This window comes from Amphibalanus amphitrite, unplaced genomic scaffold (genome assembly GCF_019059575.1).
Source record: "Amphibalanus amphitrite isolate SeventyFive unplaced genomic scaffold, NRLGWU_Aamphi_draft 000017F_arrow, whole genome shotgun sequence".
Taxonomy (NCBI): Eukaryota; Metazoa; Arthropoda; class Thecostraca; order Balanomorpha; family Balanidae; genus Amphibalanus; species Amphibalanus amphitrite.
The window spans coordinates 1-15,114 of NW_024881513.1; the positions used below are offsets into that span (position 1 = coordinate 1).

General features: G+C 52.3%; 1 protein-coding gene across 1 annotated transcript; it reads left to right on the forward strand.

Annotated features, from left to right (window-relative positions):
* The first annotated feature begins 1,621 nt into the window (after positions 1-1,621).
* Positions 1,622-10,699, forward strand: LOC122388035 (BTB/POZ domain-containing adapter for CUL3-mediated RhoA degradation protein 2-like). Its single transcript, XM_043378793.1, has 3 exons — positions 1,622-2,094; positions 2,527-2,725; positions 9,798-10,699. The coding sequence occupies exons 1-3, from the start codon at positions 1,760-1,762 to the stop codon at positions 10,053-10,055; spliced, it is 792 nt and encodes a 263-aa protein (XP_043234728.1). The 5' UTR covers positions 1,622-1,759; the 3' UTR covers positions 10,056-10,699.
* The last annotated feature ends 4,415 nt before the right edge of the window (positions 10,700-15,114 follow it).

Sequence of the window (15,114 nt, forward strand, 5' to 3'; positions counted from 1 at the left end):
TTTTGAAATATATGATAAAATTTAAAATTATATTTTTATATTTTACAAAAACTTTTGACTTACCGAAGAAAAAACGGAATGTGTGATAGAACACATGCTTAGACTTACTGTAGCAAGTTTTAGCTAAATATCTTCAAAAATGGCCAAGTTATACGCATTATAGCAAACAATTCATAATTATAAATTTTTGAAATCAATTTTTCAGTACGTTTTCATCAATATAAATAGCACCATCGTGTTCCTGAGCTCCAACTTCATCCAATAGACACCTTTTTGTTGAAAAATTTTAACTTAAAAATTTGACCTTTTTTGACCTGAAAGTGACCTGACCTAAGCTAAATTCAACTTAAACTGACCTCTAATGACACAAATGACATCAAATTCGAAATCTATGGCCTAAATGGACCATAAAACATGTGTCACGTGACCGACGCATGATATAATATTTCCGTGACCTGTGATGACCTGACTGTCGCCACGATATCCTCTGGTTTACATGCACGGACGACACTTGTGTTTTGTGACTGGCTGAGGGGGATTAGGGGGTCGGAAATTGGGACAGGATTGGTGAGAAGGGCGACAGTCGCTGCCTGATCAATGCTCCTCAGTGGCGAGGGCGCCGTGAGCAGACGGATCTACCGATACTTCGACGCCTCGATAGCGAGGTTGGCCGAAGCCGACTGGCTGCACCCCTTGTATGGAAAGAGGCCCCTTTCCCCGGTCTCGATGGCGAAACACGGGAAAAGAGTTAAGCCCTCGGTTTTCGCTGGCGACACACCGGTGGCCGCCCATTCGCACACCCCAACGAGGTGAGAAGAGCCGAGGTCCCCGGAAGTAGGACGGGACGGGTCACAGTCCACGCGTTTGTGGCCTGCCGTCAGTCCTCGCACTTCCGTCACTTCCGTCTCTCACTTCTCTCACAGCCACTGAGTTCAACCACTGGATATTTATTGTCACTTCTCACAATTCACTCCAGAATCCAGCTTCGCTCCCCACGGCCACCCCCACCAGACCGGGTTACACGCACACACAGACTAAACCCGCCTACGCCTCACCCGCCCGAGATCAGCTTGCTGTTTGTCGCTCTCTCTCTCTCTCTCTCTCTCTCTCTCTCTCTCTCTCTCTCTCTCTCTCTCTCTCTCTCTCTCTCTCTCTCTCTCTCTCTCTCTCTCTCTCACTCACTCACTCACTCACTCACTCACTCACTCACTCACTCACTCACTCACTCACTCACTCACTCACTCACTCACTCACTCACTCACTCACTCACTCACTCACTCACTCACTCACTCACTTACTCACGAGTAGGTATATCAATACATAGCGGAAGAAGACGGTACGGGGAGACCTAGAATAAGCGCCGGTAGGCGCTACGGAGTGACCTAGTCCTCAATATAATCTGAATAAAATGACAAAATAGCAAAAATTCGGGTATAATCGATCACATATCTTTGTCAGCCGATCTTGAATATACCCGAATTTTTGCTATTTTGTCATTTTATTCAGATTATATTGAGTATTCGGTCAATTAAATATGCTCATAACCTGTACTTCGATAACAATGCAATACTAAGCATCGCCGGACCGAAGGTTTGAAAGAAAGGAAAAAGAACTTAGAAATTAAAGTATGTAAATATATACAAAGAAACGTCCGCACGCACGCCGGCAACATTGACAACACAAACGCCGCGGAAAAAAAAAAACAATGAAAAACGCCCGCCTTGTCTCCGCACGCCCGTAAACAACCTGTTCTTCGATTATGGAATATTTAGTTCTTAATTACGCATTGTTATGCTTTTTTCTTCTTCTGAAAACCCCTTACCGGGCACCGAATGCAATAAGTCGACTGAAGTGGGTTCTGGCCGGGCTCTGCGCGCGCTGCCTGTCGGTCACTGGGTGTCCCGTGCCGCCCTCTGCTGCAGGCGAGGCGTGCGACAGCGCACTGAAGAAGCTCACCGACCGAGACGTGCAGCCCATCTGTCGGATCCCGCTCATCACCAGCTCGCGCGAGGAGCACCAGCTCATCAGCCAGAGCACCAAGCCCGTGGTCAAGCTGCTCATCAACCGGCACAACAACAAGTACTCGTACACCAGGTGGGTGCGGTGCGCGGTCCGCCGCCCAGCGCCGCGGCTGGCCGCTGCAGAGTCGGGTTGGACCTACACTCGACTCCAGACAGCGATCGGCGGTCGGCAGTAGCGAGCGCCTGTTGAACCGCTCTGCGCGTGACTTGCCGTCGCCGCGTCACGGACCTGCACTCCGTCTGACCGGCCCTCAGCCCTGTGTCCCGCCGCGCCCCTCTGGCCGACCGGCCCCGTGTCCCGCCGCGCCCCTCTGACCAACCGGCCCCGTGTCCCGCCGCGCCCCTCTGACCGACCGGCCCCGTGTCCCGCCGCGCCCCTCTGACCGACCGGCCCCGTGTCCCGCCGCGCCTGCCGCGCGCCTTTGACCGGCCCCGTGTCCCGCCGCGCCCCTTTGACCGGCCCCGTGTCCCGCCGCGCCCCTTTGACCGGCCCCGTGTCCTACAGCGCGTCCGACGACAACATGCTGAAGAACCTGGAGATGTTCGACAAGCTGAGCCTTCGCTTCAGCCATCGCGTGCTCTTCATCAAGGACGTGACGGCCACCAACGAGATCTGCATGTGGACCTTCTACGGCCGCGGTCAGAAGGTGGCCGAGGTCTGCTGCACCTCCATCGTGTACGCCACCGACAAGAAGCACACCAAGGTATGGAGCGGAGCGGGCCGCCGCGGCCGCACAGTGGAGCCGCGCAGTCTTCACCCGCCGCCGTCTGGCACTCCTCACAGTCCTCACAGTCGCCGTGCACTGGCCCTCATTTACTGGTCCTCACAGTCCTCATTGACTGGTCGTCCAGTGCCTATGTCATCAGCCGGACAGTTATTGGCCGTCTATTGTAGCTTTAGATCAGGTGCTTCAGTCAAATATCTGCCACCCGTGCTCGTGCTGCACTATGCAAAGCTGACAGCCCCGCCGACCGGCGACAGAGCTGTCCATTGCTGTCGAGCTGTACAGGGTGTCCGGAAATTATTTGCCCCTCCATCAAATCGCCGCCATAATAAATAAACAAAGAGCCGCCGGGTCATGGTTTTACCCCCGGGTCATTTATCGATTTATCCCCTGTCCTGCCCTACCCATTCCCTCATCCGCTTTGGCATTCCATAGATCAAGATGTCCAGAGTATCCACGCTGATGTTCAGTCACACCTTTTACAGATTATGATGTTATGCCACACCTTTCTAAAGTCCGTTTTCTATGGGAGCTGGTTCAATCTTGCTGAACTCCTCCTTCATGATTCCCCATAGGTTTTCGATTGGGATTAGGACAGAGGATTCGATTTGACTTTCTACTTCATTCCAGTCTTCACCATAACTTCAGAACGCTCTGTCAAAGAATTCCTTTCGTTAAAGTAGATACCACGTTCAGGTGCGAGTTACGCCTATCAAACACTGGCCCCTGGCGCCTCGCAAGTGTCAAGCTCAGGTGACCGACTTAGGTCGTGTGACTAACGGACAGCTGTGGATAGCCTGAGGCACGGTCTTAGCAAATTTTCAACAGTTCTTAAAGCGCACGGTGGGATTATAGCTGAATGATCAAGGGGCAAATAATTTCTGGACACCGTGTACGCTGGCGCCAGGTACCGCCCGCTAAGTGCACAGAGAAGAGAGTCGTTATGCTGGCTCCCAGACGGCCGGACTCACCAGGACTCGGCTAACCAGGCATTGTGGACTCGGCTCACCGGGACCGGCGGACTCGCCAGGACTCGGCTCACCGGGACCGGCGGACTCGCCAGGACTCGGCTCGGGCGCCCGCGAGTGCGACGAGTCAGTAGTAGGGTTGTGATTTATAGCAGCCCTATTACTCGCTCATCTGGCCCGCGGGCGGCCCCACTCAGCGAGACTGGCTTCTGACACAGACTCAGCGAGACTGGCCTCTGACAGACGGTCCCACTCAGCGAGACTGGCCTCTGATACAGACGGTCCCACTCAGCGAGACTGGCCTCTGACAGACGGTCCGGGCGGCCATGGCTGCCGTGTATCCGGCAGGGTTGTACAGAGTGGAAAGCAATTACGAGAACATGTACTTTCTTACAATGCTGCCCGTCCGTGGATATTTGTATGAACGCCGGCTGTCATGGAACTGATTGGTCGTGTTTGTTGTCGCCTTATCTACCAAAAGTGATTTGACTTTGGACGATGACCTGAAAGGACGTCTCGATTTTGAATGGTACACATGTCGTACGCTGCGCAAGACCAAAATCGGCAAATACTAAAGAGCACGATATGGAGTTGCCAGAGAAAGCGTTGGAGATGGTTTTGGCTGGGCTGGAGCGGAAGGGAATGGCAACGGTCTCAGCAGCAGCAGCCTTACTCAGTTATGCATTTGGTTAAAGCATAATACGACTTGAGAGGATTTAACCCGCGCCGGGCTGTGGGGGGGGGGGGGGAGTTTAGACATCCCTATCGCGGTCTTTCGGAGATAAGTCGTTTTGAGCACACCTGTTCATGCATCTTTTCCGCACATGTTGTGAAAGTTTCAGACCCAGGTCGCTCAAGGTCAGGTCACCAGCTCACGTCAAGTAACATTACCTCAGAAAAGGTTAGAATGCTTGTCATAGCTACACCGACTGAACGATCGCCTTGAAAATTTCAGCGATTCATAAAAGTAACAGTATGTATGAAATGCGTCTCGGAATTTTGATATCGGTGACCTAGGGTCAGGTCAATTTTGCGCCTTCTCCATTATAAATCAATGAGAGAAAATTTAACGGCATCTCTTTTGGACCAACGCCATTCTAGACATTCTCAAACATGGTGATACATGTAAACATAACACCTAATAGCCAATAGGAAAAAAATAGCGCCCGTCACTCCTCCTTATGTTCCCGAGGTCATATCTGACCATAAAATGTCCCAAATACTTTGTTTGGCAATAGTTTTTGACAAACAGATGCTAGAGCGATGAAAACACCTTAAATTTGTTCAGGTCGACGATACGGATCGACTGATATGCAACATTAACATTTCCGGTCAGGTCATGACTTTGATGTTAGGTTAAGTTTTGAAAATGCTCATTTTTAGATTACAGCTTATTCGACGCGTCTTGACGGGGGAAACACGATGCGGGCAAAATCAATGTTGTGTTTTTCCTGAGTCAATAGTATTACATATTTTTTGTAAAAATTGTTATTTTTCCAGCTTTAACCCTCTGGAGGCTAAACCGTTGGTCCTAGGTCAAATGGTCACATCTAAAGAACTTGATCAGAAAGCCCTAAAAGGGCTATCGAATGCGCTTTTCCGTGGCGTCTTAGCTCTATCAGTTCCCGAGTTACGCGCCGGTTTTTTTATGAAAAACGTTTAAATCGGTAACATTTTACCTTTGATGACCTCTGGTGACCTTACCTTTGACCCGCCGTAAAAAATGACCGAAGAATGATTTTTGACGCTCGATTTCGATTGCCGCTTGTTTACCGCATGTCGCTATACGTGGCCCAGGAGCGAAGTTAGACGGGATGGGGTGAGACTAAATGCTTACTTCGAAATCTAAGCTGCGTTGCGGCATTGACGGTCATGTGCGATGTGTATGCCGCATGATTAGTAAGCGGCGACCACTAAATTAAAAACTCAATAGCTTTGACCTGTTTTCAATGGATAACACTGCATACCAAAAATGTCCATCGCTCTCGTCATAGGATATTTAGATTTAAATAACTAACTTATCTACATCATTGTTTTGAACCAAATTAATACTTTCAACTTGACCCTCGCCCGTATTGGTGTTTTTCCAGCCGCGAACGTATAAGGTATAAGCCGAACGTATAAGCCGCGAACAGCCCCTTGACGTTTCGCTCCTGATCAAGCTAGAGCTTCGCGGAAAAAACGAGCGTGTTGCCCGTGACAAGAGGAAGCCGATGATACCCAATTTTAAGGTCCTAGGTCATCGGTTGACCTTCCAGGTCAGGTAAATGACCCAAAAGGCGGGAAAATTGGGACCTGTTAGAACGTCGTAGTGTGGCTGCTATTGGGTTTTTCGGGGTGCTGATCACGAATATCATGCTAGTTTTGATCACAGATGATGTCTTCATTCATTTAGGCCAGGTCGGGTTAGGTCAGGTCAGGTCAACCAGTAGAGGTCCTGCCGGGTATTTGTAGTAGGTGTCAACCGCCTCTGACAGCCTCGTAACATGTTACGAAGGCACCAAAACTACTTTGTAAACGTTCATGTGGCTGCTTAATTCGAATTCAGCTCGAAAAAAAAACTGGCCTAGAAACATGTCAAACTCGAAAAAGTGAACCGAGGTCACCAAAGGTCAATGACCTGACCTGACCTTCAGGTGACCTTGACACCCACCCTAATGCATGGGGGCAACATCATATCACATGTTTGAACGCTTGAAAGTTGAAACCACGAAAAGACTGCAAACGCGCTGCTAATGCGAGCCGACATACGCTGAATCGCGGTTCCGGCCAAACATGGTCTCGAAAAGTAGGTCACAGGTCAAAGGTTATTTGCGTCAGGGTCATGAAATTTTGAGGGTAGGTGTAAAATTGATCAACGCGAGAGTACTAAAAGTTACGTCGTGATCGGCCGCTTTTTACGCGAGTTATTTGCGAAAAACCGAGGGGAGTCCGTTCGACCCCCCCCCCCCCCCTAAAGGGCGAGGGTTAACTCACAGTCCGAACTCCGAACAAGTTCGGTCTTGTTTGTGAATTTGTCGGAGCATCACCTAAATCTAGTAGAGATGATGGAGGGAAACTAGGCTTTTAAGGAGGGAAGGGAGTCTGTGACGGTCAGGGGCACTACAAGCTGGTGATAGGGCTGACATGCCATGTTTTGATAGCATGACTGAAACAGACTTTTTGGGTAGCCAGGAAATCGCATGCGAGAGCCTGTTGAAATTCTTACATCGGCCTTTATATGCACCAATCGTATATGTACAGGTGCGGGATTTGGCATACGATTTCCAGACAATCGGAAGTATACTGTTTGGAGCCAACGAAGGAAGGAATGAGTGAGTACTAAGTTGAAAGCATTAATTTGGTTCAAAATGATGATGCAGATAAATTAGTTATTGAAATCTAAATATCTTATGACGAGAGCGATTGACATTTTTGGTATGCAGTGTTATTCATTGAAAACAGGTTGGAGCGTTTAAGCCTTTAATTTAGTGGTCGCCGCTTACTAATCATGCGGCATACACGCCGCACATAACCGCCAATGCCGCAACACAGCTTAGATTTCGAAGTAAGCATTTAGTCTCACCCGACGGGGTGTTCCACCCTCCCGGGCCCGGCGCGGTTCGCTTCGAGCACCGGCCCGGCGCCGGTTAAAAAGCTGCCTCTGTCTGCCGCAGCAAACCCTCGGCGAACAGGGTTCACCGGGACCGGGTCACCGACTGGCTGGGCGCCAAGTCGGTGACAAAACGGCGGCAGTCGACCCAAAACCAGCTAAATGGCTTACTGCGGCCGGGTACCCGATGTAACATCTCACGAATCGCACATATATCAATTCAAATTCGAAAATTTAACTGTACAAACCCTCGATATGACCAACATTCACGAAATAGCAGTAGGATTGCCGCATGAAGTTTTCCAAAGAGCGCCAAACCTGGACATAGGAGGACCGGCAGCTGGTGTTGTGGTTGGGTGAGACATCTTTTGTGCTGTTTCTTCCGTCAAAACGGCATAACAACTGCGTGGAGGCTGCTGATGCATCCGATGTCCCGCCCGTCTCAGCCGTCCACCATCCGGCAAAGGTGCACACCAAGGGCTTATCAGCGCCCGGCTGCTGAGTCAAAATTGTACATAGCGCGACAAAAGGTAACCAACAATAAAGGGTGCAACCAGTGGAGCATCATTGCAGACGAGTCTCTCTAGTCTCTAGTCTAGTCCACCGATGGGGAAAACCGGCCAGATGATTAATGTCATTTTTGTGCCCGACGCAAAGAAAATCTTCTTCATGATTGCTGAAGTCCTTCCTCACACCGCCAAAGGACGAAAGACTGGTGCTGTGGGAACCTGTCCTTCTGAGCATACAATGTCGTATCTGGGAATAGCCCAGAGCTTAATTCGATCAAAAATATATGGATGATTCGTCAGGATAACGTCAGAGATCTGCTAGGAGCCACCAGCACCGCTTGCCTCACCAGACAGCTCGAGAAGGCGTGGGCTAAGCTTTCATCAGCATTGCTTTAGATCCTGATGTCAATTGTGCTGGAACACTTAATCAGTGTATCGCACACAGATGAGGCATAGGCGGCGAAACAGGGGGAGGGGGGGGGGGCACCGGGACACCGTGCCACCGTGCCCCCCTTTGATTTTGGCATTTTAACATTAGCCCTATGGGCGTTGCATGGAAAGAATGGGACCAAAAGTCGGCAGTGCCCTCCCCCCCCCCTCCCTTGAAGGTGTTCCGCCGCCACTGAGATGAGGATATAGTAAACGATGAAGTTGTCATGTCACCATCGTTTTTTTATTGTTACGAGAACAGTGTATTCGCGTAATTTCTTTCCACACTTTGTACGACTATACAAGTCAAATCATGAGTCGATTTGAGAATCATTCATTTTACTTTGAGTCATGAGTCGGATCGAATCAAATGCTTTGAAAGCTGAATGAGTCATAAGTCGATTTGATTCACATAGGGGAGAACGGGGCACAGTGGCCACCCGGGGCACAGCGGCCACCCCGTATTTGAAGCTTTCAGTTTCACAACTGATGTCAACACCAGTTATTGGTTGCCAATTATAGTTCGCTTCATGGTCGTTCGGATAAGCTGTGGTTTCCGGCCCATCGCCACTGTTCTGTGATACACGGAAAAGTATTTCTTCCCTGGTGTCTTTCTATTTTTACTATTTTTAAATGTTATTTTATTCCACAACCGTGTGGAATTTTATTTAAGCGATCTCGTTCATGCATTGTTTGGTTATCGTACCTATCTTCTACCAATTTTAATGCTTTATGCCCCCTCTAATAGCTGAGCTGAAATATTTTTGTCTCGGACGGTATGCGCGGGCCAAAGTGGACGGGGCAAAGTGGCCAGCCCACAGTTGGCCATAAGTTGTTTCCATCTGGACAAAAAACGTTATTAATATTTAAATCTATCGTCATGCGTTTATTTCGGCAATTTTTCGGTTACATCAGTTAAAAAAAATGCACTGTTTTTTTTTTCTAATATGCCCTTGCATTGTTTAACTAAGATGGGAGGATGACAAAATAAACATCCATCCTCGTTTAAATCAAGCTTCAACAAGTCTAGTCGTGTATGAGGCAACTATCCTATTGCTCATGTCGGGGCAAATAAATCGCTGGTGTCCACTTTGCCCCGCGGGGTGGAGCAAAGTGGCCAAAATGCATAGGTGTAAAGTATTGCCAATATCTCCTAAACGTGAACGCCTTTAGAAATAAAAAGAAGTTAAAATGAAAGGCAATTTAATGAAGAATCTTCCCAAGTTTGAAAATGAAGCGTCGGCTTAGAAACAGACATTAGGGTGGCCGCTTTGCCCCGGTCTCCCCTATGTACACGTATAAGCAGTTTGAGTCCAAGGTTAAATCGACTCAAGAAAACTCCATTCATATGTTGAATCGACTGGAGCTAACTTGTCATGTGAACCCAATGACCCTTCTGACCCAGTGACCCGACACTGACACTGACCCGTCTGACACTGTGACAATGTGACCCGTCTGACACTGTGACACTGTGACAATGTGACACTGTGACACTGTGACCCTGTGACACTGTGACCCGTCTGACCCAGTGACCCGTCTGACCGTGCGCGCAGGTGGAGTGCCACGAGGCGCGCATCTACGAGGAGACGCTGAACATTATGCTGTACGAGGCGTGCGACTCGCCGGACGCCGAGCTGATGCAGGCCACCGCGCGCCGGCCGGCAGCCGCCTTCGGCTGCACCAGCGACGACGACGAGCCGGCAGCCGCCGCCGCCGGCGCGCGCTCCAAGCACGGACTGGACCGGCTGCGCTCCAACAAGCAGGCGGCGCACGCGCACGCGGTGCCGCCGCCGCCGGCGCCGCCGCTGTGAGCGGCCGCCGCCCCCAGTGGAGCGAGCGGCGGCGCGGCGCGCAGCCGAGCCGACCCCTGTCAGCAGATCCGTCGGCACGAGTCCACCCACTCGGTGACTGCCGAGAGACGCACGGCACCCACACTTCAGCCGAGCGCCACGGCTGCGGCTCAGCGTACTTGTAGAATTTGTGGATAGGTATGCTTTGCCTGTATCGTTACGTATATACTGTGTCAAACATATATTTTCATCGCCATGTTGCAGTTATTGGCGGAGCAATTTGATATCCGAATGCATCATGCAATTATGAATGGTAGAGCGGGTTGTTTTGAAGCCAGTTTGTATGCCTCTTCTTGTCCATAAACGCGTCTATTGTAATCTCATTTTGTAAGCCGAGCGTTGTGCATCATAGCGCTGTCTCCACCTGCGTGCTGTTGTGCCGCCGCGGACCGGTCGGCGCCGCTCGGCCGCTGCGCCCGAGCTCCGCTATAGGCGCCCGCGCTAGTGCGCGTGTCTGAGCCGGCGCAGTCCAGTGTCGGGGCCGGCTCGGTCCAGTGTCGCGGCCGGCCGGCCCTAGGGAGCCAATGAGACAGAGGCTGTGACGGCGGGGCTCCCAGCGCCTCTGCCAACGCCCAACAGATTCATAATATATGCAGTGAGACACACTGGCCTGTTGCCTGCTCATCACATTTGGAAGGGCGCGGCAGCTCAGAGATTCAGCGCAGTGCGTCCAGCAAGAACGTCGTGTCGCTACCGCCGTGACGCTACAACAATGCGCCTTTTTGCGTTGTTCGATGGCCAATCGTTATAACCGTTTCGGCATCAGTTTGAACAAGCGTCATTCAGAGGACCCCTTCGGTCTGGCTGAAAATCACTCTAATGATAGATCTGACCTGCTGAGTACGATAAGCACAAAATGTAATCTCGGCAAGCCTTACTTACGGATATATGACGGGTCAAAGTTCAAGGTCATTGGTGGCGGACCTTTTCAAATTCCTTAAAAAAATTAATGCAGATAGGCATTGACCTCCTCAGTCTCTTGTCCATAAACTTAGCTCGGCAAGCCCTCACTTCGGAGATAGGGCAGGTCAAATGTTGCAGCCACGTGGCGGTCACGTGACCCACTCGCAGCGGACCCCTCAGATTTTAATGAAATTCTGTGAGTTGATACATCTAGATGCACTGGTCATTATGCTTAACACGCGCAGTGGGAGGGTTTCGAGTACTACGCCCAGTGGAAGGGGGGGCGGATGTCGCCCCCCCCCCCCTAAGATAGCTCCCACTGGGGCAAGAAAGACGAAATTTGGAGGGTAGGTGTGGGCCCTGGGGAGCTCTGTTGCGTATGAATTTCATGACCCTAGGTCAATATCTTCAAGGTCAAATGAGGTCAAATGTAGTCAAATTTTGCCATATGAGCGACTTTTTTGCGTTTACACGCCGATAACTCAAAAAGTTACCGGCCGATTTTCTTTTTTCTTTCACTTTACGAAAGGACATATGTTTGTGAGAATGTATGGTGAATTTTTAATTAATTCAACAACAAATATGGCAGTTAGAAGCCTGCTAGGGGTAAGATGTCGCCGACTGAAGCCGGATCGGCCGACGCGGGAAACGCGGCAATCACAATTTTGTGTTTACACACTCATAGCTCAAGTTATCGGGCGATTTTCAAAATTCTTTGATCATATGATTGCCTGTACATTTCTCAGCCTTCTCACAAAATCTGACACGAATCGAATATAATCAGTGGTAAAGAGCGCGATGTACCTAAAGACGGAACCGTCCCGCCCCGGCTCAGTCTTCCCTGTCCGCCCCTTCAGGCGGCGCGTAACGGCTAGCGCCGGCCGCCGCGCGCCGCGCCGCCGCGCCGCACTGCCGCGGCGGCGAGATGTTTGACTTTACACCGCTATTACTAGAAAAGTTGTGAACTGATTTTCTTATTTCTTGCACGAGAAGATCTGCAATTCAGTTCTGGACAGGTAGCCAAAATCAGGGGCGCGGGAACTACTCTCCGACTGGGGGGGCACACCATAATAGAGATTAACCTAGGGTACCCCCAAATCTAGTTTTCTCACCGGTTTTAGGCCACTTATTTTTCACCCCTCGGCTTTTTCAACAAAAAAAGAAAACATTTGCAAAACAAGTGTGGTATTCCGTCTCAAAGCTGTGGGGGCACCGCCCCCACGGCCCCAGAGTTGGGGGGGGCAAGCTGCCCCCACTGCCCCCCCGGCTCCCGCGCCTATGGCCAAAATTTCAAATTAATACTATGTTTGCAGCGCGAGTTATTGGCGAAAAACAGGAGGGGTGGGCGAAATCCGCCCCCTTCCAGTTTCCACTGCGCTTCTTAATTATCTAAGCTCGGTAAACCCTGTGGGCTGTGATATTAGGGGGTCAAAGTTCAAGGTCATTCAGAGCGAACCCCTTCGAATTGCCTCAAATTTTGCACACAGGTACAAATTTATATGCTGATCATGATGAGCATGAAATCTAAGCTCGGCAAGCCTTGGAAGCTGAGATACAAAGGGTCAAAGGTCAAGGTCATCCAGGGCGGACCACTTAGAATTTCCTCAAAGTTTTCAAGCGGATACAAGTTAAGATGCTGATCAAGATAAGCATAAAATATAAGCTCGGCAAGCCCTGGGAGCTGATAAATCAGGGGGCAAAAGTCAAGGTCTCATAAAGGGAAACTATCACCTATTTCATTTTTATAAGATTGCACAATTCGAATTTTAGAAGTCGTTCTGTGCAGGTTTCAGACTTACCGGATTCTTCAAACACGATCTTTCGATAAATGATTCCAGAGTCGCTTGCGAGTCTAAAATAGTACCGTAACGTGGGGCTATTTGAAACGGATTTTGCAGTTTTTGGCCTCTCCCTTTGAGACGCTTCATATTTCTTATAGCATGTAAATTGCAAAAATGTAGTCCTCTGTGAGCTCTTTCAGATTGGTGCATTTTGGTTCAGCTAGTAATAATGATTAAGGTTATTTTTTATGTTAAAGCATGTCTCAAATAGCCCCGTAGGGTGGGGCTATTTGAGATAGCCCTGTGGTATCGCGAATTGTCCCCCTCCGCCCGGGAGCTGGCGACGCCACTGGCGGCGCCGGCACGCAGACGCGGCGGCTCGAGAGAGTCGGTCTGGCGCGCGTGTCGGGTGCGGTCGTGCGTCGTGTGCGCCGTGTGCGGTGGTCGTCGCGTCGCGGTCAGCACAGACTAGTGTTCGTGTATGAGCCCAGATTGCCTCAGCAATAAACTTGTCTCCACGAGCCAGCCTGTGTGAGGCAGTGCGGAGTGGAGACGTAATACCTGGCGACAAGGATTTCGAACTCGCTGAGGAGGCCGTGGGCGACTCCGATCCGAACGCTGTACTGTGCAGTTGTGGACCGCGTGTGGACTGCGACGGAGCCGCGGAGACTGGTAAGCGGCAGTAAACTGCGTGTCCTGCGACTGACGGGGGCGTGGGCTTGTGTTGAGTCCCCCCTGTGTTCAGCGCTGTCCGAGTGTTTGGGCCTCGGCGGCCATTTTCGGACGGGTGCGCTGGTCGAGTGCGCAGGCGCGTGGTCACGTGTCTCGGTGACGTCGCGGTCACGTGACTCCCCCGGAGTGGAAAGCGCGGGAAACGCAGCGGCGGTGCCAGGGACGGGCGGCAGGGAGCCCGAGTCACTGCTGAGTGACCTTGGCCGGCGCCAGCCAGGGGCGGATCCAAGGGGGGGTCACATGGGTCATGGCCCCCCCCCCCTTGAGGCCCGGGGGCCCAAAGACCTGCCAGGGGCACCACCGGCCTATCAGGGGTATCACAGTCCTGACAGGGGCACCACAGGACCGCCAGGGGCACCACAGGCATAGCAGGGACACCACGGGCCTGGTGCCCCTGGGCCCTGACAGGACTGTAACGCCCTTGACAAGCCTGAAGTGTCCCCGGTAGGCACGTGGTGCCCCTGACAGGCCTGAGGCGCCCCTGCAAGGGCGGTGGTGCCCCTGGCAGGCCTGTGGTGTCCATGGCAGGCCTGTGGTGCCCTTGCTAGGCCTCTGGTGCCCCTGACAGGCTTGTAATGCCCCTGGAAGGACTGTGGTGCCCCTGGGCCCTGACAAGCCTGAGGTGCCCCTGACAGGCCAGTGGTGCCCTTGCTAGGCCTGTGGTGCCCCTGGCAGGCCTCTGGTGCCCCTGACAGGCTTGCGGTGCCCTTGGAAGGACTGTGGTGTCCCTGGGCCCTGACAAGCCTGAGGTGCCCCTGACAGGCCCGCGGTGCCCTTGTTAGGCCTGTGGTGCCCCTGGCAGGCCTCTGGTGCCCTTGCTAGGCCGCTGGTGCCCCTGGCAGGCCTCTGGTGCCCTTGCTAGGCCGCTGGTACCCCTGCGCCCGGAGAGGACTGGTGCCCCTGAAAAGTCTGAAGTGCCCCTCGGCAGGCCCGTGGTGCCCCTGACAGGCCCAAGGTGCCCCTGCGAGGCCGGTGGTGCCCCTGGCAGACCTCTGGTGCCCCTGGCAGGTCTGTGGTGCCCCTGGCAGGTCTGTGGCGCCACTGGCAGACCTGTGTTGACTGGTGCCCCTGCTAGGTCGCTGGTGCCCCTCACAGACCTGTGGTGCCCCTGGGCCTTGACAAGCCTGAGATGCCTGGCTATGACAGGCTCGTGGTGCCCCTGATAGACCAGTGGTGCCCTTACTAGGCCTGTAGTGCCCCTGGCAGGCCTCTGGTGCCCCTGCTACCCCTGCGCCCGGAGAGGACTATGGTGCCCCTGAAAAGCCTGAAGTGCCTCTCGACAGGCCCGTGGTGCCCCTGGCCCCTGACAGGCCCAAGTTACCCCTGCGAGGTCGGTGGTGCTCCTGGCAGACCTCTGGTACCCCTTGCAGGTCTGTGGTGCCCCTGGCAGGCCTGTGTTGACTGGTGCCCCTGCTAGGCCGCTGGTGCCCCTCACAGGCCTGCGGTGCCCCTGGAAGGACTGTGGTGCCCCTGCCCCTAGGGGTGCTCATGGGCCCAACAGGTCCGTTGTGCCCCTGACAGGCCTGTCGTGTATACTTGCTAGACCTGTGGTGCCCCTACTTCCTGGCAGGCCTGTGGTGCCCCTGGCGGGCCTGTGGCGCCCC

What these genes read in the sequence shown, in the direction of transcription:
- LOC122388035 (XM_043378793.1), top strand. Translation starts at nt 1,760, where the DNA reads ATGGAATATTTAGTTCTTAATTACGCATTGTTATGCTTTTTTCTTCTT. An exon ending in AACAAGTACTCGTACACCAG is followed by an intron (nt 2,095 to 2,526) that starts GTGGGTGCGGTG and finishes CGTGTCCTACAG; the next exon opens with CGCGTCCGACGACAACATGC. An exon ending in CCGACAAGAAGCACACCAAG is followed by an intron (nt 2,726 to 9,797) that starts GTATGGAGCGGA and finishes CCGTGCGCGCAG; the next exon opens with GTGGAGTGCCACGAGGCGCG.